At 40.8% G+C, this 25,234-nt stretch overlaps 1 protein-coding gene across 1 annotated transcript in view; it reads right to left on the bottom strand.

The window, feature by feature from the left end:
* Window positions 1-561: 561 nt before the first annotated feature.
* Window positions 562-25,234, bottom strand: part of LOC308168993 (uncharacterized protein) — a gene marked incomplete at its 3' end in the record, with an annotated part of 89,122 nt that continues 64,449 nt past the window's right edge. The window contains exons 6-7 of the mRNA XM_080543631.1: window positions 1,482-1,543; window positions 562-567 (exon numbers count right to left, since the gene is read on the bottom strand). Of these exons, the coding sequence (XP_080399757.1) occupies window positions 562-567; window positions 1,482-1,543 (68 nt within the window). The remainder of the gene's footprint in view (window positions 568-1,481; window positions 1,544-25,234) is intronic.

Raw genomic sequence — 25,234 nt, 5'->3', positions numbered from 1 at the left:
TGTTCTAAGCCCCAGGACGCGGGAGGGATGAGGAGAGTAGCCGACAAATGCTTCACCGACTCCTCAGGGAAAGCGTAGTTCAGCTCAGAGGGAGCACAGAGCTCCCTTCTTGCTCTCCCTCCTTGGGTGTGTTTTAAGAGAGCAGAGTCTGAGAGACTTCTGCCAGCTCTCCGCATGGTGCACAGAGACCTTTCCGTGTTCTATCATCAGGCTCTTCTGTCGGTCAACCAGGTCACGGGACAGAGCCTGGACCTTCCCTTGGGAGAGGAGCTCCTCCAGTCTACCCAGAGGGGCAGTGAGGTCTGACGATGGGGAAGAGGCCTGCTGCAGCTCAGCAGGATTGAACATGGCGTCCACAATGGCAGCCATGGGGTCCCTAAGAGTCTGATAAGCTGGAGTCCGATGAGCTTTGCCCTGAGTTATATTGATAGTAATAATAATAATAATAATAATAATAATACATTTGACTTATATAGTGCTTTTCTAGACACTCAAAGACACATTACAAACTGAAAAAAATAAAATAATAATAAAATAAAGTATAGAAGGGGCCTAATTAAATTAGTGCTGTGGACACATGGGAAGGGGAGGGGGAGATGGTTAACTGGTGATGGTAAGCTTGAAGAGGTGGAAGAGTTGACCATCCTTACCCTTTTACGGGGTTCGTCCTCCTTACCCGGGGAAGACAAATCCCTGCCCCTCTTCTCACCTCTCCTCTTTTGACTTGAGCCCAGGGCAGGCTGCATTGGGTGGACTGGTCCACTAACCTGGGAGGTCAGAGAGGTCTAGGCTCCACCCTCTGGTCTCCATAGGAGTGAGCCAATCAGGGTCAATCTCACTCTCAATGCAGAGTGTGCTCTGGCTGGGTGAGGGCCATCATTTTGGGGACACCTTGATAGCCTCTCTTGAGTTGGGCGAGACTTTTTGAAGGCCCCCTTCTGGTCATCCCAGCTGGACTGTAACTTACATTTACCCATACGTATCTGCAGTGAATTCTTGGTGGAAAGTAAACCTACATTTACATTTACATTGTTGGCATTTAGCAGACGCCTTATTCCAAAGCGATACATTTGACTAAGCAAGTGAATCATCAATTCACCAGTTGTAGCAGGAAGAGTAATCTAGCTCAGGCCAGGGGCCATTGGCAGTCTTCATGATAGAATATATTTTTTACATTTTTTATTTATTATAGACACTGGAGAAACAGTGCAAGGGGGGCAGTAGAAGTATTAGGAGACACAGTATAGAGGAAAAGCAGGTGTCGCAGGAGACGCAGTGCTGGGGGATAGTAGATGTCACATGTCGAAGTGTCCTTGGGCAAGACACTGAACCCCAAATTGCTCCCAGTGAGCGGGCCGGCGCCTTGCATGGTAGCTTGCCGCCATTGGTGTGTGAATGTGTGTGTGAATGGGTGAAGGAGAGGCCGTTGTAAAGCGCTTTGGATAAAGGCGCTATATAAGTGCAGTCCATTTATGTCTCACCTGCAGCTCCTTGCTCTGACTCTGCTTGGCCTGTCTCGTGGTGAGGATACCTGGCTGCAATTCTGTAGGTACATGGTATAACATTTCAGGGTATGTCAGAATGAGATCTCATTTTGTAGCATAAAGGTGTTTTTCTAGTTACACTGAAAAATGTTAACGATTATACTACAGCAATTTCTAACTGAAACAATCATACAAGGGAGATATGCTTTGAGTTTGCTCAACAAACATAAAACCTACCAGCTGTTGTGGATGTTGGAGGTGGTGGTGCTGGTTTGCTGGTGTGGTCTTCGGCAGGTAGGGCAGTCTTATTATGATTATAATAATAATAACTTTTATTTGTATAGCATCTTCCCTGCAAACGTTGCAGCTCAAAGTGCTTTAATCATTATATAATCATAATTTAATTATTTAGTTATTTAAACGCAATATTAAAAAGATTGAATATTTGCTGAGGTTGCATCTCTAATGTAAACTGGCAGTGCATTCCACAATTTGGGTGCATAAAATGAGAATGCAGCCTCACCAAATCTCTTCTTTTGTACATGTGGTACACAGAGAAAACCAGCGTCAGAAGCCCTGAGAGCTCTATTGGGCTGATATGCTAGCGAAAGGTCTTTCAGATATTCTGGTGCTGTGCCAGTGAGAGCTGTGTTCCCACTATCTCTCTGATTTTTTGGTTGTTTTTGCAGCCTCAGGATGGCCTGTTTCACTTGCATTGAGAGCTCCGTTGACTGCATGTTGTGTGTATACAGCAACAGCTTCCAAATGCAAATGCCACACTTGGAATCAACTCAGACCTTTTACCTGCTTAATTGATAAACAAATAATGAAGGAATAGTCCACACTGGCCCATGAAACAGCTTTTGAGTCAATTGTCCAATTACTTTTGGTCCCTTGAAAAAGAGGGAGCTACATATTAAAGAGCTGTAATTCCTAAACCCTTCCTTCAATTTGGATGTGAATAGCCATACCCTAAAGCGGAGAGTCTGCACTTTAAGCCCATATTCATTATATAACTGTAACTTGAAGATGTTTAGGTAAACAGCTAAAATTACAACAATTCTGTCTGTGTCCAAATATATATATATGGCCCTAACTGTATATGTTTAACTCTGTTATACCAGCACATACATTCTGTGGCCCCCACCACCATCCAAGTTGCCCATCCCTATGTTAGACCATAGACCGTTACCGTGGTAACCGGGTGTCAAAGCCACTGTGTTAGCTAGCCAACAAACAAACGGCCAGAACAGAAGAAAAAAAAACTATGAATGTTAAGGCTTAGATATTCAGATGTGGAGTGACAGTGTGAAGAGATAACCATGTTGATGTAAGATTTCTGTGTATTGTTTAATCTGTAGAAATGGCAAACAGGTTTTGTGTTTTTCATGTTTTCCAAGTGGTCTTGTCTTGTCAGAGAAAGAAAGGGCTGCCAGTTCCCGTGTCTCAGTGGTGCTCTGAGACCTGTCGGACACGTGTAGTCCTGGTTGACTTTGCTTACAGCAAGCACACTAATTAAACATTTTTTAGCACGCTTTTATTAAAATTACAACAACAAAAATACACCAAGTTGTTTTCTGATGTTTCCACCTAATGGGAACATGATAATGAGAGGTGCCTAGTGAGCACTTCTCAGTTTAACACAGGTGATGTCAGAGTTGCAGACCCCTGTGGCAGGGGGGTCAAGTTGGGTCAAGTTTGGCCAGTGCCACTCCAGCTGTGGTCTCAACCATCCATCTATTATGATGATAATAATAAACATAAATATAATAAGAAATAACAGCCTTTTGTTATCGTCGCTTGTACTTGTTCTTATCGAATGAATGAATGAATGAATGAATGAATGAATGAATGAATGAATGAATGAATGAATGAATGAATGAATGAATGAATGGTCTTTATTGTCATTGATATAGTACAGGTACCAAACAACGAAATTTGGGAGGGGGGGGGGCTCCCCTGGTGTCCACCGCCTTCAGCACGCGTCTCACTTCATGCTCTGTGAGAGTGAGGCTGCTGAGAGCTGGAGAGAGTGGTGTTTGTGTTGTGGTTACCTCCGTTCGCCCCTCGTCGAACCGGGCGTAGAAGGAGTTCAGCTTTTCCGCCAGCAGGGGGTCGTCCTCCGCGGCTGTGAGCCTGTTGGCTCTGAAGTTTGTCATGTGCTGAACCCCCTGCCACACCCGCCTGGAGTCGTTGCTCAGGAAGCATTCCTCAATCTTCTCTCTGTGGTCTGCCTTGGCCTCCCGGATGCCGCGCTTTAGGTTAGCCCTGGTGGTGCTGCACAGCAGTGTGCCCTTCCCTGGGAAGGCGTTGTCCCTCTCCTTGTTCAGTTTTTGGACCTTCCCAGCAGAGGCGCCCCGTCCATAGAGGCAACCAAGGCAATTGCTTGGGGCCACCAAACAAAAAGGGCCTTTTTGTCAAACTAAAACTGTCCTTGGATGAATGTATTTTCAATGGAAATCATGGCATTCAGCGTTCAGTCGCTCTGAGTCTGCTGAGGACTCAAAATAAGTAAGATGTCTTAGGCAGGCAGACAGACAGACAAGCAGGCAGGCAGACAGACAGACAGACAGACCCAGTGGAGTCATGAAAAATGTAAATAAGAACACCAGCGGTTTCAGAATATACTTGTTTATTGATTTTTTGATTTATTTGTTTATTTATTTGTTGTTCTTGCTCTGTTTGATATTACATATTAATGTTGCTATTTCAGAATGTGAAAACACCAGCAGTTTCAGAATGTAAGTGTGTTAAGAGTTCTAATAAGCACCATTGTGAGTTGATATTTCATTATTTATATTGCTCCAATTTGATGTTACTACACATGGCTCCTTTGTTGATCAAATACTCGGACGTGTGTGTGACTGTTAATTAATACATTATGACATTTATAATGAATTCCTTTGTTTCAGACTGTTTTTTTACTTACACACACACGAGCGCGCACATATGCGCGAACTTCGTAAAACCGTATTATATTTTAGTGTCAGGGAAATAAATACATTTTAAAATTTCCACATCGTCACCCGCCTAAGACCCTTTGCTTAGGGCCCCCAAAAGTCTAGGGGCTCCACTGCTTCCCAGTCATCCATGGCTTCGTGTTGGGGTAGACCCGGACACGTTTGTCCACGGTGGCTGAGTGTCGCTTATTGTCATTAATCATGTCAAGTGTAAATAAACACTGTGATGGGATATTAATACATGACATGTCTGCCTGGATAATATAACTATATACTAGGGATGCACCGAACATTCGGCCACCGAATGTATTCGGCCGAATATCGCAAAATAAAGCACATTCGGTATTCGGCCGAATGTGTGAAAACACCGAATGTTTACCACCGAATAGTGGCCGTGTTTTGATGACGCAATACAATTAAATATAACTCTCAACAGGCGCACGGCGCGAGGCGACGCGCTTTCAAAACTGGCTGCGTTCGTAAATTCACTCAGGAAATCCGATCAGCACTCGTGGAATGCCTCTCGTCCAATCAAATGACTCGGTTTCTCTATGACGTCGGGCCCAGTGTGCGCTCCAGCGCTCTCAGAGCGACTTTACGAACGCAACCTTACACTCATCTAGCTAGTTAGCTTAGCAGTCGTAGCTCAATTTAAAATTGGAGTGAGAAGCAGAGTTGTTGCCTTGTTGAAAACATATTCAGACTCCCAGCTGTTCTACACGAGTTTATGACATTGTGGTATTCTGTAGTAAGAAAGTAGTTAGGAAAGAATGAGACCGGGAGACACGCAGCTGCTATTCACTTCGCACGTTTATTCAACTCCTCTCTTAACATCCGTCAGTGCATACATCACTTCCGTCACTGCATACATCACTAGCATACTAGCGCCCACTGGCGGTATAAACAGGACACAACATTTCCCCCTTTCTTAAAGGAATTACAGTACTCAAAGAATGCAATATTCTGTAGACTGGTGTCAGTACAATTGAAATAAAATGAAGACTAAGGAAATGAAAATGAATGAATCAGCAGAATGAATAACAACAATAAACAGTTTATGACAGTGAAACATGAAATGAACATTCACTTTTGTCATTGCATTGTAGGACCTTTTTGTACTAAGTTAGAACCGTGTTCTATCCTACCCTTTTAGTACGTTCTCTACGGCACAAAGTCTACCAGCCACCTAGGTGGGTTTCTGACTCTAAGGTTCCTTCTTGGACCTGGTTCATTAAACACATTCTCTGTCTCGGGCACCATTAACTCCTCTAGCTCAATCTCCTTTTCACCACTGGTGCCAGACAGAGCATCCTTGGGGAAGCGTGTAAGCTTGGATGCATTCCATTTTCGACCATCACTGAGCAGGTATGTATTCTGTCCTGCTTTACTAACTACTGTCAGCGGTTCTGTGAATCTTGATGATCCCTTTTTTTACATGCTCCGGTCTGCGGACACGTACGGTGTCATTCACTTGGAACATGGGCACTTTCGCTCCCCTCATTCTGTCTGTGTACTCCTTACTCTCCTGTTGCTTGCGTCTCACTGTCTCCTGCACTTTCTCATGTGACTTAATTTGTTGTGAGACAGGGAGGACATTTAGTTTTGTACGCATCTTTCTGTTCCTCAGCAACTCAAAGGGAGTAGCTCCTGTAGTAGCATGCGGCGTAGCGCGATAGTTCAGTAAGAACTCTGTTACTGCATGTTTCCATGGCTTGTGCATTCTCTCAGCCGTCTGAATACACTCTTTGAGAACTCGATTAAATCTCTCAATAGCCCCGTTGGCTCTTGGATAATAAACACTGGAACGCAGGTGCTTTATCTCTCTCTCTCCCAGAAAGCTTGCAAAAGCATGGGAGGTAAACTGACATCCGTTGTCAGAGACCAGGAAGGAAGGGTTACCTTCACGACTAAACACTGTAGTCACGAAGCTAATAACCGCCTCTGTAGTTACAGTAGAGACAAACGCCACCTCTGGCCACTTACTGTAATAGTCTGTGAGTGTAATAGCATAACGGCAGTCCCATGTCGCACAGTCAAAGGGACCAACAATGTCAATGGCCACCTTCTCCCATGGTCCACCTGGCAGTTCCACTGGGGTAAGTGGTGCAGGCGCAGTTTTGGCTGTTTTGTCATTGTATTGACAGGGTACACATGAGCCTACTAATGTCTGGACACCTCTGTCCATTTGCGGCCACCAATATAGCTCTCGTAGTCTCTGTTTAGTACGCACTATTCCCTGATGCGCTTCATGAGCTAAATTTACAACTTTAGACCGTAGTGTAGTAGGAACCACCACACGGTCGGGGCCTCTCATGACAAGTAGTTCATCCACAGCCAGTTCATCTCTCACTCTAAAATATGGAGCAAGTTCCTTTGTCACATTCTTACTGCATTTTGGCCAACCTTTCTGTATCTGCTGTCTCAGTTGAGTCAGTTCAGGACAGGCCTCACAGGCAGCAGTGAACTCGGTCACAGATATGGCATGTGAGGAACCTGTGAACACAGTAGCCACCATGTCTGGCTCCTCCTCCATCTCTCCTGTCGAAGGCAGAGGGAGTCTGGACAAACAGTCAGCAGTCACATTACGTTTCCCTGGATGGTAAGTGACATCATAAGTAAAGCATAGTAGACGTGCAGACCATCTCGCTATTCTCAGACCTGCGCGACCCGTACCCCTGGAAGTGAGTAGGGTTGTCAACGCTTGGTGGTCTGTGCGTAGGACAAAACGATGTCCCCACAGGTAGGTTCTCCACCTTTCCACCGCCCAAACGCATGCCAGCGCCTCACGCTCGACGGTAGAGTACTTTCTCTCTGCAGGAGAAAGTGTCCTGGACGCAAAAGCTATGGTTCTCTCTGTATTGTCTGGGTGAATCTGGCTCATTACAGCCCCCAATCCATAGTTAGAAGCATCGGTAGTGACATAAGTAGGTAACTCCGGATCATATAATGCTAAGGTAGGACTCTCAGTAATCAGTCTCTTAACCTCAGTAAAACTGGACTCTGCATCCGCTGTCCATTCAAACTTAGTGTCAGTAGATTCCCTGAGTGTAGCACGTAGCGGTTCCACCACAGTAGAGAAGTCAGGTATGAATTTACTATACCACGATGCAAGTCCTAGGAAGGACCGCAGGGAGGATGTGTCGTGCGGGGCAGGCGCGTTCGCCACAGCACTGACCCCGTCTTGGTCAGGATGAAGACCATCTTTGGACACAGTGTGGCCCAGGAAGCGCAGAGCTTTCTGGTTGAACTTACACTTGTGCATGTTCAGTTTAAGTCCCACTTCATTTAGAGCATGTAGCACTCTCCGTAGGCTGACATCGTGGTCCTGCTGTGTGATGCCGTAGCAAATCACATCATCCAGGTAGGCCTGTACGCCTGGCAGGCCTGTCAGTACAGTCGACATCATTTTCTGAAAAGCTGAAGGAGCAGAAGCGAGGCCAAATGGCACTCGGCAGAAACGAAAGAGACCCTCATGCGTGATAAACGCAGTTAAATCACGGCTATCTGGATGCAATGGCAACTGGTGATAAGCAGAGGCTAAGTCTATAGTAGAAAAGACTGTGGCTCCACGGAGCTCAGCGAACAGTTCATCCATGTGCGGTAAGGGATGACAGTCACTGATGATTGCCTTATTAGGTTCTCTGAGGTCAACACACAGGCGAGGCTTTCCTCCCCCCTTTCTCTGGGTCACAACTATAGGGGAAACCCATGGAGATGCGTCTATACGTTCTATAACGCCTTTTTCCTGTAGATCTGCGAGCTCATCGGTCACAGCCTGCCTCACTGAGAACGGAAGCCTCCTCAGTTTCTGCTGTACTGGCACAGCATCTGGTTTAACCTGTATTTTGTGCATAAAACCTTTTGCACACCCTAACTCCTGTACTAGAACCTCTGGTTCGGTCTGTGGAGTGGTACTCTGTACAGTAGGTGCTCGGAGCACAGTAGGAGAGCTAGCAGAGCTAACAGTAATAATTTTGTTACCCTCAATGCACATCTGCAATGCTACAAATAAATCTAGTCCCAGCAATGCATTTCCTGATTCAACCACTATCAATGAACCTGTAACTGAATGTCCATTATGAACAACTGTAGCATGCATGCAACCTTTAACAGGAATTTTCTCTCTGGAGTAAGTAAGCAGATTCACTGTAGGCTCAGCAAGGACACATGTATGGAAAAGTGTCTGGTAAGTACTCTCTGGAATAATAGAAACAGATGAGCCTGTATCCACTATCAGCTCAACATCATGGGAATGATAATTTGTATCAACTCGTACAGTACACATAATTTTATCATTCACGACGGCCCCCTGCATGTAAAGCACAGTAACGTCATTCACCACTACCTCACGCACCTCTTTTTGAGCCGATCTACACACCTTGGAAAAATGTCCAACTTTTCCGCATGTATTGCAAGTCACCTTAACCGCCGGGCATGTAGGCTTGTTAGCTAAGTGTCCTGTGGATCCGCATCGGAAGCAGGCGCGCTGATTCCCAGTTGTAGCTGGCTGGCTGTAGACCGTGGCAGGTGCAGTCGTCGTCGGAGCTTTCTTCTTGCCCTTGTCGAACCTCCTCCTCGTCGGCTGTTTCTCGATGGTTCTCACCGAAGCTGTAGCTCCAGAGAGAACGTTGGAGTTCCGTAGTCCAGCCTCGATTTGTAAGGCCATTGAAGTAGCTTTGTCCAGAGACAAGTCCGATTCAAGCAAAAGTCTGTCTCGTATGCGTGTATTAGCAACACGCTCAATCAGTTGATCACGAATCATTTGTTCCTCCATGGCACCAAATTCACAAGCTGCAGCTAGCTCGCGTAATGAAGCAAGGAACTGATTAACCGTCTCGTCAGGACCCTGAGCTCTCTGTCGAAATTTGTGACGTTCAGCAATCACATTCACCTTAGGAACAAAGTACTTTTTCAGTCCATCCACGGCAGAAGTGTAGGTAACACCCGTATCCTTTAGAGTGTAGAACAGTCTTTGTCCTTCGGTCCCAAGTGCATGGAGAAGAACCGCGCGCTTTCTTTCCTCCGGCCATTTTTCTCCGGTAGCATCAATTACGAGCATGTAATTTTCAAACATTCTCAACCAAGTAGGAAAAGAAATAGCAGGTTCGCCTGGCACAGGCATGAACGGTGTAGGTAAGGGTACGGAAATAGCCATCCTCGTCGCCAAAAATGTGGTATTCTGTAGTAAGAAAGTAGTTAGGAAAGAATGTGACCGGGAGACACGCAGCTGCTATTTACTTCGCACGTTTATTCAACTCCTCTCTTAACATCCGTCAGTGCATACATCACTTCCGTCACTGCATACATCACTAGCATACTAGCGCCCACTGGCGGTATAAACAGGACACAACAGACATGCAGCTGTATCATGCGGTGGTTTCTATGCAAACCAGAGACTATAAAAACAAAATATATTCATTCTGAAATAACATGAACTATTATCCTTACACTCAGGTGGACTCAATTCAACTTGTTGAATGAGTTGTTGAAGACATTTAGCATTTGACCTAATTTTAAGAGTGACAAAGGGTCTGAATACTTATGGAATGGAATGGACTTTATTTGTCATTGCTACAGTACAGGTACCAAACAACGAAATTTAGGAGGGGTGGCTCCCCTGGTGTTAGGAAAGGGATTTTATTTTTATTTTTTTAGAAAAAGCATAAAAGCATAAAATCACAAGAAGGTAAGGAGCTGGTTTACATCAATAAAGGCTATGTACACAATCCACTGAACTATACTGCACAGATAGTCAACTAGGGTTGTCATATTGCACAAAAGTATTTTTTCACATTATTTTAAAGTGTCACAGTTTGCAGGCTTGAAAATGTACATGTTTGTGCCTCAGCACTAGCTGCCATACAATCCGTCCGGACTGTCCTGGGCCCAGAACTTAGGCCTTTTCTGTGTTCAGGGCCTTGACGGCCCTGTGGTAGAAGCAGTCCTTCAGTCTGTTTGTCTTAGCGGCCGGGGTCCTGTACCTCCTGTTCGAGGGCAGCTTGACAAAGTGTACGTGCCCAGGGTGGGTCGGGTCCCTGGAGATCTTGGAGGCCCTCCTGAGACAGCGTGTGTTGTACAGCTCCTCCAGAGAGGGGAGGGGGGCGCCGGTGATCTTCTGTGCTGTTCTCACGACTCTCTGTAGCGCGTTTCTCTCCGCTGTTGTGCAGCTGTGGAACCAGTTGGAGATGCCGTAGGTGAGGATGCTCTCCACTGCGCCGTGGTAGAAGGCCACCAGTATCTCCTGCTTGTTGTGTTCTTTCCTGAGGCATCTCAGGGTGTATAGCCGCTGTTGTGCCCTCTTGATGGTGCCTTTTGTGTTGTCCTTCCAGGCCAGGTCATCCCGCATGTTGTGTCCCAGGAATCGGAGGGTTGAGACTCTCTCCACGCTCTCTCCGTCGATGAGCAGGGGCTGGATCTCGGACTTTTTCCTCCTGAAGTCTACGATGAATTCCTGGGTCTTTGACTTGTTTAGCAGCAGGTTGTTAACCTTGCACAGCTTGCTCAGTTGCTCTACCTCATCCCTGTACGCCGCCTCGTCCCCCCCCGAGATACATCCCACCACGGTGGTGTCGTCTGCAAACTTTACGATGTAGTTGCTGGGGTGGACGGGGGTGAAGTCGTGGGTGTAGAGGTTGTAGAGGATGGGGCTTAGCACGCAGCCCTGGGGGGACCCAGTGCTGAGGCTGAGGGCTGTGGAGGTGTGGGGGCCCACCCGCACCCTCTGGGGGCGGTCGGTCAGGAAGTCCTTGATCCACGCACATATAGAGTGTGATAGACCCAGGTCTAGTAGTTTGGTCACTAGCCTGTCTGGAAGGATGGTGTTGATACGACTTAGGCCATGTACGACTTTATGTACATGAGGTATTTCTGTATTTACATTTTAATACATTTGCAAACATTAAAAAACGTTTTTACTTAGATTATGGGGTACTGTGTGTGGATTGATGGCAAATCTATTCAAAAATGTGAAAAAAGTGAAGGGGTCTAAATACTTTCTGAAGCCTATGTAGAGACAAATCATGAATATCATTAACTTGAACCCTGGAAAGCAGTAGAGATTAAATCCCACGATAATTAGTTATAATAAGTTATATATAAAAGTTCTTTTTTTTCAATCTCAATTTCTTTCTTTGAGAAGCATGAATAAAAAGCTAAATGTATTTAGTTTATGCAATGATAAAATTAAAAACTGCCGATACACATTCGGTATTCGGTATTCGGCCAAGTGTTTCCTTAAATTCGGCTTCGGCCTCGGCCAAGAATTTTCATTTCGGTGCATCCCTACTATATACACATTTTTGTCCAGTGAAATTACAACATTGTCCCTTACTTGCTACATTGCCACGACGTCATCAACGTAATCCGACACTGTTGGGGGAAGAAAGAGAACCAGCTAGTTATCTGGTGGTGACGCACTCTGAAGTGTGTGGCTGTGTTCGAAATGGCATACTAGCATACTAGCATACTCAATGAGTATATACTGCATACTGCTTACTAGCATACTCAATGAGTATATACTGCATACTGCTTACTAAATTCATAATAAGTATGCCAATACCAGCCGACCGAAAATCTAGTTACATACATTTCTTGCATACTCAAATTTCACATACTCTACAGTGGTGCTTGGCGGCATTTGGACAATGTGTCTTAGTAGTTATATTGTATATATTTGGGGGTCTCTGTATTTAACTTGTAATTGTAAATGTAGATTTTCAATGGTGTTTATGCACCATAACGTAACTTTTATGTTGACAGCCACGGAAATATATATATATAGTATATAGTCCTACATCCTAGGACTGAAACGATGGAAAGTTGAAAAAGACTTTTGTTTTGCAATCCTCTACCTCGTAACCTAAACCTCGTAACCTAAACCTCGTAACCTAAACCTGTAACCTAAACCTGTAACCTAAACCTCAAAACCTAAACCTCATAACCTAAACCTGTAACCTAAACCTCATAACCTAAACCTCATAACCTAAACCTGTAACCTAAACCTGTAACCTAAACCTCATAACCTAAACCTCATAACCTAAACCTGTAACCTAAACCTCATAACCTAAACCTCATAACCTAAACCTCATAACCTAAACCTGTAACCTAAACCTCATAACCTAAACCTGTAACCTAAACCTCATAACCTAAACCTCATAACCTAAACCTGTAACCTAAACCTGTAACCTAAACCTCATAACCTAAACCTCATAACCTAAACCTCATAACCTAAACCTCATAACCTAAACCTCATAACCTAAACCTGTAACCTAAACCTCATAACCTAAACATCATAACCTAAACCTCATAACCTAAACCTCATAACCTAAACCTCATAACCTAAACCTGTAACCTAAACCTGTAACCTAAACCTCATAACCTAAACCTGTAACCTAAACCTCATAACCTAAACCTCATAACCTAAACCTCATAACCTAAACCTGTAACCTAAACCTGTAACCTAAACCAGTAACCTAAATCTCATAACCTAAACCTCATAACCTAAACCTCATAACCTAAACCTGTAACCTAAACCTGTAACCTAAACCTGTAACCTAAACCTCATAACCTAAACCTCATAACCTAAACCTCATAACCTAAACCTGTAACCTAAACCTGTAACCTATACCTCATAACCTAAACCTCATAACCTAAACCTCATAACCTAAACCTCATAACCTAAACCTGTAACCTAAACCTGTAACCTAAACCTGTAACCTAAATCTCATAACCTAAACCTGTAAACTAAACCTCAAAACCTAAACCTGTAACCTAAACCTCATAACCTAATCCTCATAACCTAAACATCATAACCTAAACCTCATAACCTAAACCTCATAACCTAAATCTCATAACCTAAACCTGTAACCTAAACCTGTAACCTAAACCTCATAACCTAAACCTCATAACCTAAACCTCATAACCTAAACCTGTAACCTAAACCTCATAACCTAAACCTCATAACCTAAACCTGTAACCTAAACCTGTAACCTAAACCTGTAACCTAAACCTCATAACCTAAACCTGTAACCTAAACCTGTAACCTAAACCTCATAACCTAAACCTGTAACCTAAACCTCATAAACTAAACCTCATAACCTAAACCTCATAACCTAAACCTCATAACCTAAACCTGTAACCTAAACCTCATAACCTAAACCTCATAACCTAAACCTGTAACCTAAACCTGTAACCTAAACCTCATAACCTAAACCTCATAACCTAAACCTCATAACCTAAACCTGTAACCTAAACCTGTAACCTAAACCTCATAACCTAAACCTGTAACCTAAACCTCATAACCTAAACCTCATAACCTAAACCTCATAACCTAAACCTCATAAACTAAACCTCATAACCTAAACCTCATAACCTAAACCTGTAACCTAAACCTCATAACCTAAACCTCATAACCTAAACCTCATAACCTAAACCTCATAACCTAAACCTCATAACCTAAACCTGTAACCTAAACCTCATAACCTAAACCTGTAACCTAAACCTCATAACCTAAACCTCATAACCTAAACCTCATAACCTAAACCTCATAACCTAAACCTGTAACCTAAACCTCATAACCTAAACCTCATAACCTAAACCTCATAACCTAAACCTCATAACCTAAACCTGTAACCTAAACCTGTAACCTAAACCTGTAACCTAAACCTCATAACCTAAACCTGTAACCTAAACCTGTAACCTAAACCTAAACCTGTAACCTAAACCTCATAACCTAAACCTCATAACCTAAACCTGTAACCTAAACCTCATAACCTAAATCTGTAACCTAAACCTGTAACCTAAACCTGTAACCTAAACCTGTAACCTAAACCTCATAACCTAAACCTGTAACCTAAACCTCATAACCTAAACCTGTAACCTAAATCTCATAACCTAAACCTGTAACCTAAACCTCATATCCTAAACCTGTAACCTAAACCTCATAACCTAAACCTCATAACCTAAACCTCATGACCTAAACCTGGAACCTAAACCTCATAACCTAAACCTGTAACCTAAACCTCATAACCTAAACCTCATAACCTAAACCTGTAACCTAAACCTCATAACCTAAACCTGTAACCTAAACCTCAAAACCTAAACCTCATAACCTAAACCTCATAACCTAAACCTCATGACCTAAACCTGAAACCTAAACCTCATAACCTAAACCTCATAACCTAAACCTGTAACCTAAACCTCATAACCTAAACCTCATAACCTAAACCTCATAACCTAAACCTGTAACCTAAACCTCATAACCTAAACCTGTAACCTAAACCTGTAACCTAAACCTCATAACCTAAACCTCATAACCTAAACCTGTAACCTAAACCTCATAACCTAAACCTCATAACCTAAACCTCATAACCTAAACCTCATAACCTAAACCTCATAACCTAAACCTGTAACCTAAACCTCATAACCTAAACCTCATAACCTAAACCTGTAACCTAAACCTCATAACCTAAACCTCATAACCTAAACCTCATGACCTAAACCTGTAACCTAAACCTCATAACCTAAACCTGTAACCTAAACCTCATAATCTAAACCTGTAACCTAAACCTCATAACCTAAACCTGTAACCTAAACCTCATAACCTAAACCTCATAACCTTAACCTCATAACCTAAACCTCATGACCTAAACCTGAAACCTAAACCTCATAACCTAAACCTCATAACCTAAACCTGTAACCTAAACCTCATAACCTAAACCTCATAACCTAAACCTCATAACCTAAACCTGTAACCTAAACCTCATAACCTAAACCTGTAACCTAAACCTGTAACCTAAACCTCATAACCTAAACCTCATAACCTAAACCTGTAACCTAAACCTCATAACCTAAACCTCATAACCTAAACCTCATAACCTAAACCTCATAACCTAAACCTCATAACCTAAACCTGTAACCTAAACCTCATAACCTAAACCTCATAACCTAAACCTCATAACCTAAACCTCATAACCTAAACCTCATAACCTAAACCTGTAACCAAAACCTCATAACCTAAACCTCATAACCTAAACCTGTAACCTAAAACTGTAACCTAAACCTCATAACCTAAACCTCATAACCTAAACCTCATAACCTAAACCTGTAACCTAAACCTGTAACCTAAACCTCATAACCTAAACCTCATAACCTAAACCTGTAACCTAAACCTCATAACCTAAACCTCATAACCTAAACCTGTAACCTAAACCTCATAACCTAAACCTGTAACCTAAACCTCATAACCTAAACCTCATAACCTAAACCTGTAACCTAAACCTCATAACCTAAACCTCATAACCTAAACCTGTAACCTAAACCTCATAACCTAAACCTCATAACCTAATCCTCATAACCTAAACTTGTAACCTAAACCTGTAACCTAAACCTCATAACCTAAACCTGTAACCTAAACCTGTAACCTAAACCTCATAACCTAAACCTCATAACCTAAACCTCATAACCTAAACCTCATAACCTAAACCTCATAACCTAAACCTGTAACCTAAACCTCATAACCTAAACCTCATAACCTAAACTTGTAACCTAAACCTCATAACCTAAACCTCATAACCTAAACCTGTAACCTAAACCTCATAACCTAAACCTCATAACCTAAACCTCATAACCTAAACCTGTAACCTAAACCTGTAACCTAAACCTGTAACCTAAACTTGTAACCTAAACCTGTAACCTAAACCTGTAACCTAAACCTCATAACCTAAACCTCATAACCTAAACCTCATAACCTAAACCTCATAACCTCATAACCTAAACCTGTAACCTAAACCTCATAACCTAAACCTCATAACCTAAACCTCATAACCTAAACCTCATAACCTAAACCTGTAACCTAAACCTCATAACCTAAACCTCATAACCTAAACCTCATAACCTAAACCTCATAACCTAAACCTGTAACCTAAACCTCATAACCTAAACCTCATAACCTAAACCTCATAACCTAAACCTCATAACCTAAACCTGTAACCTAAACCTCATAACCTAAACCTGTAACCTAAACCTGTAACCTAAACCTCATAACCTAAACCTGTAACCTAAACCTCATAACCTAAACCTCATAACCTAAACCTGTAACCTAAACCTGTAACCTAAACCTGTAACCTAAACCTGTAACCTAAACCTGTAACCTAAACCTCATAACCTAAACCTGTAACCTAAACCTGTAACCTAAACCTCATAACCTAAACCTGTAACCTAAACCTGTAACCTAAACCTCATAACCTAAACCTCATAACCTAAACCTCATAACCTAAACCTGTAACCTAAACCTGTAACCTAAACCTCATAACCTAAACCTCATAACCTAAACCTGTAACCTAAACCTCATAACCTAAACCTCATAACCTAAACCTGTAACCTAAACCTCATAACCTAAACCTGTAACCTAAACCTCATAACCTAAACCTCATAACCTAAACCTGTAACCTAAACCTGTAACCTAAACCTCATAACCTAAACCTCATAACCTAAACCTGTAACCTAAACCTCATAACCTAAACCTCATAACCTAAACCTCATAACCTAAACCTGTAACCTAAACCTGTAACCTAAACCTCATAACCTAAACCTGTAACCTAAACCTGTAACCTAAACCTCATAACCTAAACCTCATAACCTAAACCTCATAACCTAAACCTCATAACCTAAACTTCATAACCTAAACCTGTAACCTAAACCTCATAACCTAAACCTCATAACCTAAACCTGTAACCTAAACCTCATAACCTAAACCTCATAACCTAAACCTGTAACCTAAACCTCATAACCTAAACCTCATAACCTAAACCTCATAACCTAAACCTGTAACCTAAACCTGTAACCTAAACTTGTAACATAAACCTGTAACCTAAACCTGTAACCTAAACCTCATAACCTAAACCTCATAACCTAAACCTCATAACCTAAACCTCATAACCTCATAACCTAAACCTGTAACCTAAACCTCATAACCTAAACCTCATAACCTAAACCTCATAACCTAAACCTCATAACCTAAACCTCATAACCTAAACCTGTAACCTAAACCTCATAACCTAAACCTCATAACCTAAACTTGTAACCTAAACCTCATAACCTAAACCTCATAACCTAAACCTCATAACCTAAACCTGTAACCTAAACCTCATAACCTAAACCTCATAACCTAAACCTCATAACCTAAACCTGTAACCTAAACCTCATAACCTAAACCTGTAACCTAAACCTCATAACCTAAACCTCATAACCTAAACCTCATAACCTAAACCTGTAACCTAAACCTCATAACCTAAACCTCATAACCTAAACCTCATAACCTAAACCTGTAACCTAAACCTCATAACCTAAACCTCATAACCTAAACCTCATAACCTAAACCTCATAACCTAAACCTGTAACCTAAACCTCATAACCTAAACCTCATAACCTAAACCTCATAACCTAAACCTCATAACCTAAACCTGTAACCTAAACCTCATAACCTAAACCTCATAACCTAAACCTGTAACCTAAACCTGTAACCTAAACCTCATAACCTAAACCTCATAACCTAAACCTCATAACCTAAACCTCATAACCTAAACCTGTAACCTAAACCTGTAACCTAAACCTGTTACCTAAACCTGTAACCTAAACCTGTAACCATAACCTCATAACCTAAACATGTAACCTAAACCTGTAACCTAAACCTCATAACCTAAACCTGTAACCTAAACCTCATAACCTAAACCTCATAACCTAAACCTCATAACCTAAACCTGTAACCTAAACCTGTAACCTAAACCTGTAACCTAAACCTGTAACCTAAACCTCATAACCTAAACCTATAACCTAAACCTGTAACCTAAACCTCATAACCTAAACCTGTAACCTAAACCTGTAACCTAAACCTCATAACCTAAACCTCATAACCTAAACCTCATAACCTAAACCTGTAACCTAAACCTGTAACCTAAACCTCATAACCTAAACCTCATAACCTAAACCTGTAACCTAAACCTCATAACCTAAACCTCATAACCTAAACCTGTAACCTAAAGCTCATAACCTAAAGCTCATAACCTAAAGCTCATAACCTAAACCTCATAACCTAAACCTGTAACCTAAACCTCATAACCTAAACCTCATAACCTAAACCTCATAACCTAAACCTCATAACCTAAACCTCATAACCTAAACCTGTAACCTAAACCTCATAACCAAAACCTCATAACCTAAACCTCATAACCTAAACCTCATAACCTAAACCTCATAACCTAAACCTCATAACCTAAACCTCATAACCTAAACCTGTAACCTATACCTCATAACCTAAACCTCATAACCTAAACCTGTAACCTAAACCTCATAACCTAAACCTGTAACCTAAACCTCATAACCTAAACCTCATAACCTAAACCTCATAACCTAAACCTCATAACCTAAACCTGTAACCTAAACCTGTAACCTAAACCTCATAACCTAAACCTCATAACCTAAACCTCATAACCTAAACCTGTAACCTAAACCTGTAACCTAAACCTCATAACCTAAACCTCATACCCTAAACCTCATAACCTAAACCTGTAACCTAAACCTCATAACCTAAACCTCATAACCTAAACCTCATAACCTAAACCTCATAACCTAAACCTGTAACCTAAACCTCATAACCTTAACCTGTAACCATAACCTGTAACCTAAACCTCATAACCTAAACCTCATAACCTAAACCTGTAACCTAAACCTCATAACCTAAACCTCATAACCTAAACCTGTAACCTAAACCTGTAACCTAAACCTCATAACCTAAACCTGTAACCTAAACCTCATAACCTAAACCTGTAACCTAAACCTCATAACCTAAACCTGTAACCTAAACCTGTAACCTAAACCTGTAACCTAAACCTCATAACCTAAACCTGTAACCTAAACCTCATAACCTAAACCTGTAACCTAAACCTCATAACCTAAACCTCATAACCTAAACCTGTAACCTAAACCTGTAACCTAAACCTGTAACCTAAACCTCATAACCTAAACCTGTAACCTAAACCTCATAACCTAAACCTCATAACCTAAACCTCATAACCTAAACCTCATAACCTAAACCTCATAACCTAAACCTGTAACCTAAACCTCATAACCTAAACCTCATAACCTAAACCTGTAACCTAAACATGTAACCTAAACCTCATAACCTAAACCTCATAACCTAAACCTCATAACCTAAACCTGTAACCAAAACCTCATAACCTAAACCTCATAACCTAAACCTGTAACCTAAACCTCAAAACCTAAACCTCATAACCTAAACCTGTAACCTAAACCTGTAACCTAAACCTCATAACCTAAACCTCATAACCTAAACCTCATAACCTAAACCTCATAACCTAAACCTCATAACCTAAACCTGTAACCTAAACCTCATAACCTAAACCTCATAACCTAAACCTGTAACCTAAACCTCATAACCTAAACCTCATAACCTAAACCTCATAACCTAAACCTGTAACCTAAACCTGTAACCTAAACCTCATAACCTAAACCTCATAACCTAAACCTGTAACCTAAACCTCATAACCTAAACCTCATAACCTAAACCTGTAACCTAAACCTGTAACCTAAACCTCATAACCTAAACCTGTAACCTAAACCTCATAACCTAAACCTGTAACCTAAACCTGTAACCTAAACCTCATAACCTAAACCTCATAACCTAAAACTCATAACCTAAACCTCATAACCTAAACCTGTAACCTAAACCTCATAACCTAAACCTCATAACCTAAACCTGTAACCTAAACCTGTAACCTAAACCTCATAACCTAAACCTCATAACCTAAACCTCATAACCTAAACCTCATAACCTAAACCCGTTACCTAAACCTGTAACCTAAACCTCATAACCTAAACATGTAACCTAAACCTGTAACCTAAACCTCATAACCTAAACCTGTAACCTAAACCTCATAACCTAAACCTCATAACCTAAACCTGTAACCTAAACCTGTAACCTAAACCTGTAACCTAAACCTGTAACCTAAACCTCATAACCTAAACCTATAACCTAAACCTGTAACCTAAACCTCATAACCTAAACCTGTAACCTAAACCTGTAACCTAAACCTCATAACCTAAACCTCATAACCTAAACCTCATAACCTAAACCTGTAACCTAAACCTGTAACCTAAACCTCATAACCTAAACCTCATAACCTAAACCTGTAACCTAAACCTCATAACCTAAACCTCATAACCTAAACCTGTAACCTAAACCTCATAACCTAAACCTCATAACCTAAACCTCATAACCTAAACCTCATAACCTAAACCTCATAACCTAAACCTGTAACCTAAACCTCATAACCTAAACCTCATAACCTAAACCTCATAACCTAAACCTCATAACCTAAACCTCATAACCTAAACCTCATAACCTAAACCTGTAACCTATACCTCATAACCTAAACCTCATAACCTAAACCTGTAACCTAAACCTCATAACCTAAACCTGTAACCTAAACCTCATAACCTAAACCTCATAACCTAAACCTCATAACCTAAACCTGTAACCTAAACCTGTAACCTAAACCTCATAACCTAAACCTCATAACCTAAACCTCATAACCTAAACCTGTAACCTAAACCTCATAACCTAAACCTCATAACCTAAACCTCATAACCTAAACCTGTAACCTAAACCTCATAACCTAAACCTCATAACCTAAACCTGTAACCTAAACCTGTAACCTAAACCTCATAACCTAAACCTCATAACCTAAACCTCATAACCTAAACCTGTAACCTAAACCTGTAACCTAAACCTCATAACCTAAACCTGTAACCTAAACCTCATAACCTAAACCTCATAACCTAAACCTCATAACCTAAACCTCATAAACTAAACCTCATAACCTAAACCTCATAACCTAAACCTGTAACCTAAACCTCATAACCTAAACCTCATAACCTAAACCTCATAACCTAAACCTCATAACCTAAACCTCATAACCTAAACCTGTAACCTAAACCTCATAACCTAAACCTGTAACCTAAACCTCATAACCTAAACCTCATAACCTAAACCTCATAACCTAAACCTCATAACCTAAACCTGTAACCTAAACCTCATAACCTAAACCTCATAACCTAAACCTCATAACCTAAACCTCATAACCTAAACCTGTAACCTAAACCTGTAACCTAAACCTGTAACCTAAACCTCATAACCTAAACCTGTAACCTAAACCTGTAACCTAAACCTAAACCTGTAACCTAAACCTCATAACCTAAACCTCATAACCTAAACCTGTAACCTAAACCTCATAACCTAAATCTGTAACCTAAACCTGTAACCTAAACCTGTAACCTAAACCTGTAACCTAAACCTCATAACCTAAACCTGTAACCTAAACCTCATAACCTAAACCTGTAACCTAAATCTCATAACCTAAACCTGTAACCTAAACCTCATATCCTAAACCTGTAACCTAAACCTCATAACCTAAACCTCATAACCTAAACCTCATGACCTAAACCTGGAACCTAAACCTCATAACCTAAACCTGTAACCTAAACCTCATAACCTAAACCTCATAACCTAAACCTGTAACCTAAACCTCATAACCTAAACCTGTAACCTAAACCTCATAACCTAAACCTCATAACCTAAACCTCATAACCTAAACCTCATGACCTAAACCTGAAACCTAAACCTCATAACCTAAACCTCATAACCTAAACCTGTAACCTAAACCTCATAACCTAAACCTCATAACCTAAACCTCATAACCTAAACCTGTAACCTAAACCTCATAACCTAAACCTGTAACCTAAACCTGTAACCTAAACCTCATAACCTAAACCTCATAACCTAAACCTGTAACCTAAACCTCATAACCTAAACCTCATAACCTAAACCTCATAACCTAAACCTCATAACCTAAACCTCATAACCTAAACCTGTAACCTAAACCTCATAACCTAAACCTCATAACCTAAACCTGTAACCTAAACCTCATAACCTAAACCTCATAACCTAAACCTCATGACCTAAACCTGTAACCTAAACCTCATAACCTAAACCTGTAACCTAAACCTCATAATCTAAACCTGTAACCTAAACCTCATAACCTAAACCTGTAACCTAAACCTCATAACCTAAACCTCATAACCTTAACCTCATAACCTAAACCTCATGACCTAAACCTGAAACCTAAACCTCATAACCTAAACCTCATAACCTAAACCTGTAACCTAAACCTCATAACCTAAACCTCATAACCTAAACCTCATAACCTAAACCTGTAACCTAAACCTCATAACCTAAACCTGTAACCTAAACCTGTAACCTAAACCTCATAACCTAAACCTCATAACCTAAACCTGTAACCTAAACCTCATAACCTAAACCTCATAACCTAAACCTTATAACCTAAACCTCATAACCTAAACCTCATAACCTAAACCTGTAACCTAAACCTCATAACCTAAACCTCATAACCTAAACCTCATAACCTAAACCTCATAACCTAAACCTCATAACCTAAACCTGTAACCAAAACCTCATAACCTAAACCTCATAACCTAAACCTGTAACCTAAAACTGTAACCTAAACCTCATAACCTAAACCTCATAACCTAAACCTCATAACCTAAACCTGTAACCTAAACCTGTAACCTAAACCTCATAACCTAAACCTCATAACCTAAACCTGTAACCTAAACCTCATAACCTAAACCTCATAACCTAAACCTGTAACCTAAACCTCATAACCTAAACCTGTAACCTAAACCTCATAACCTAAACCTCATAACCTAAACCTGTAACCTAAACCTCATAACCTAAACCTCATAACCTAAACCTGTAACCTAAACCTCATAACCTAAACCTCATAACCTAATCCTCATAACCTAAACTTGTAACCTAAACCTGTAACCTAAACCTCATAACCTAAACCTGTAACCTAAACCTGTAACCTAAACCTCATAACCTAAACCTCATAACCTAAACCTCATAACCTAAACCTCATAACCTAAACCTCATAACCTAAACCTGTAACCTAAACCTCATAACCTAAACCTCATAACCTAAACTTGTAACCTAAACCTCATAACCTAAACCTCATAACCTAAACCTGTAACCTAAACCTCATAACCTAAACCTCATAACCTAAACCTCATAACCTAAACCTGTAACCTAAACCTGTAACCTAAACCTGTAACCTAAACTTGTAACCTAAACCTGTAACCTAAACCTGTAACCTAAACCTCATAACCTAAACCTCATAACCTAAACCTCATAACCTAAACCTCATAACCTCATAACCTAAACCTGTAACCTAAACCTCATAACCTAAACCTCATAACCTAAACCTCATAACCTAAACCTCATAACCTAAACCTCATAACCTAAACCTGTAACCTAAACCTCATAACCTAAACCTCATAACCTAAACCTCATAACCTAAACCTCATAACCTAAACCTGTAACCTAAACCTCATAACCTAAACCTCATAACCTAAACCTCATAACCTAAACCTCATAACCTAAACCTGTAACCTAAACCTCATAACCTAAACCTGTAACCTAAACCTGTAACCTAAACCTCATAACCTAAACCTGTAACCTAAACCTCATAACCTAAACCTCATAACCTAAACCTGTAACCTAAACCTGTAACCTAAACCTGTAACCTAAACCTGTAACCTAAACCTGTAACCTAAACCTCATAACCTAAACCTGTAACCTAAACCTGTAACCTAAACCTCATAACCTAAACCTGTAACCTAAACCTGTAACCTAAACCTCATAACCTAAACCTCATAACCTAAACCTCATAACCTAAACCTGTAACCTAAACCTGTAACCTAAACCTCATAACCTAAACCTCATAACCTAAACCTGTAACCTAAACCTCATAACCTAAACCTCATAACCTAAACCTGTAACCTAAACCTCATAACCTAAACCTGTAACCTAAACCTCATAACCTAAACCTCATAACCTAAACCTGTAACCTAAACCTGTAACCTAAACCTCATAACCTAAACCTCATAACCTAAACCTGTAACCTAAACCTCATAACCTAAACCTCATAACCTAAACCTCATAACCTAAACCTGTAACCTAAACCTCATAACCTAAACCTGTAACCTAAACCTGTAACCTAAACCTCATAACCTAAACCTCATAACCTAAACCTCATAACCTAAACCTCATAACCTAAACCTCATAACCTAAACTTCATAACCTAAACCTGTAACCTAAACCTCATAACCTAAACCTCATAACCTAAACCTGTAACCTAAACCTCATAACCTAAACCTCATAACCTAAACCTGTAACCTAAACCTCATAACCTAAACCTCATAACCTAAACCTCATAACCTAAACCTGTAACCTAAACCTGTAACCTAAACTTGTAACATAAACCTGTAACCTAAACCTGTAACCTAAACCTCATAACCTAAACCTCATAACCTAAACCTCATAACCTAAACCTCATAACCTCATAACCTAAACCTGTAACCTAAACCTCATAACCTAAACCTCATAACCTAAACCTCATAACCTAAACCTCATAACCTAAACCTCATAACCTAAACCTGTAACCTAAACCTCATAACCTAAACCTCATAACCTAAACTTGTAACCTAAACCTCATAACCTAAACCTCATAACCTAAACCTCATAACCTAAACCTGTAACCTAAACCTCATAACCTAAACCTCATAACCTAAACCTCATAACCTAAACCTGTAACCTAAACCTCATAACCTAAACCTGTAACCTAAACCTCATAACCT

Source organism: Nansenia antarctica, assembly GCF_963989245.1.
Source record: "Nansenia antarctica genome assembly, chromosome: 12".
NCBI lineage: Eukaryota > Metazoa > Chordata > Actinopteri > Argentiniformes > Microstomatidae > Nansenia > Nansenia antarctica.
Note: the sequence above shows the minus strand (reverse complement) of the source record. Positions and strands in the feature narration are given on the sequence as shown.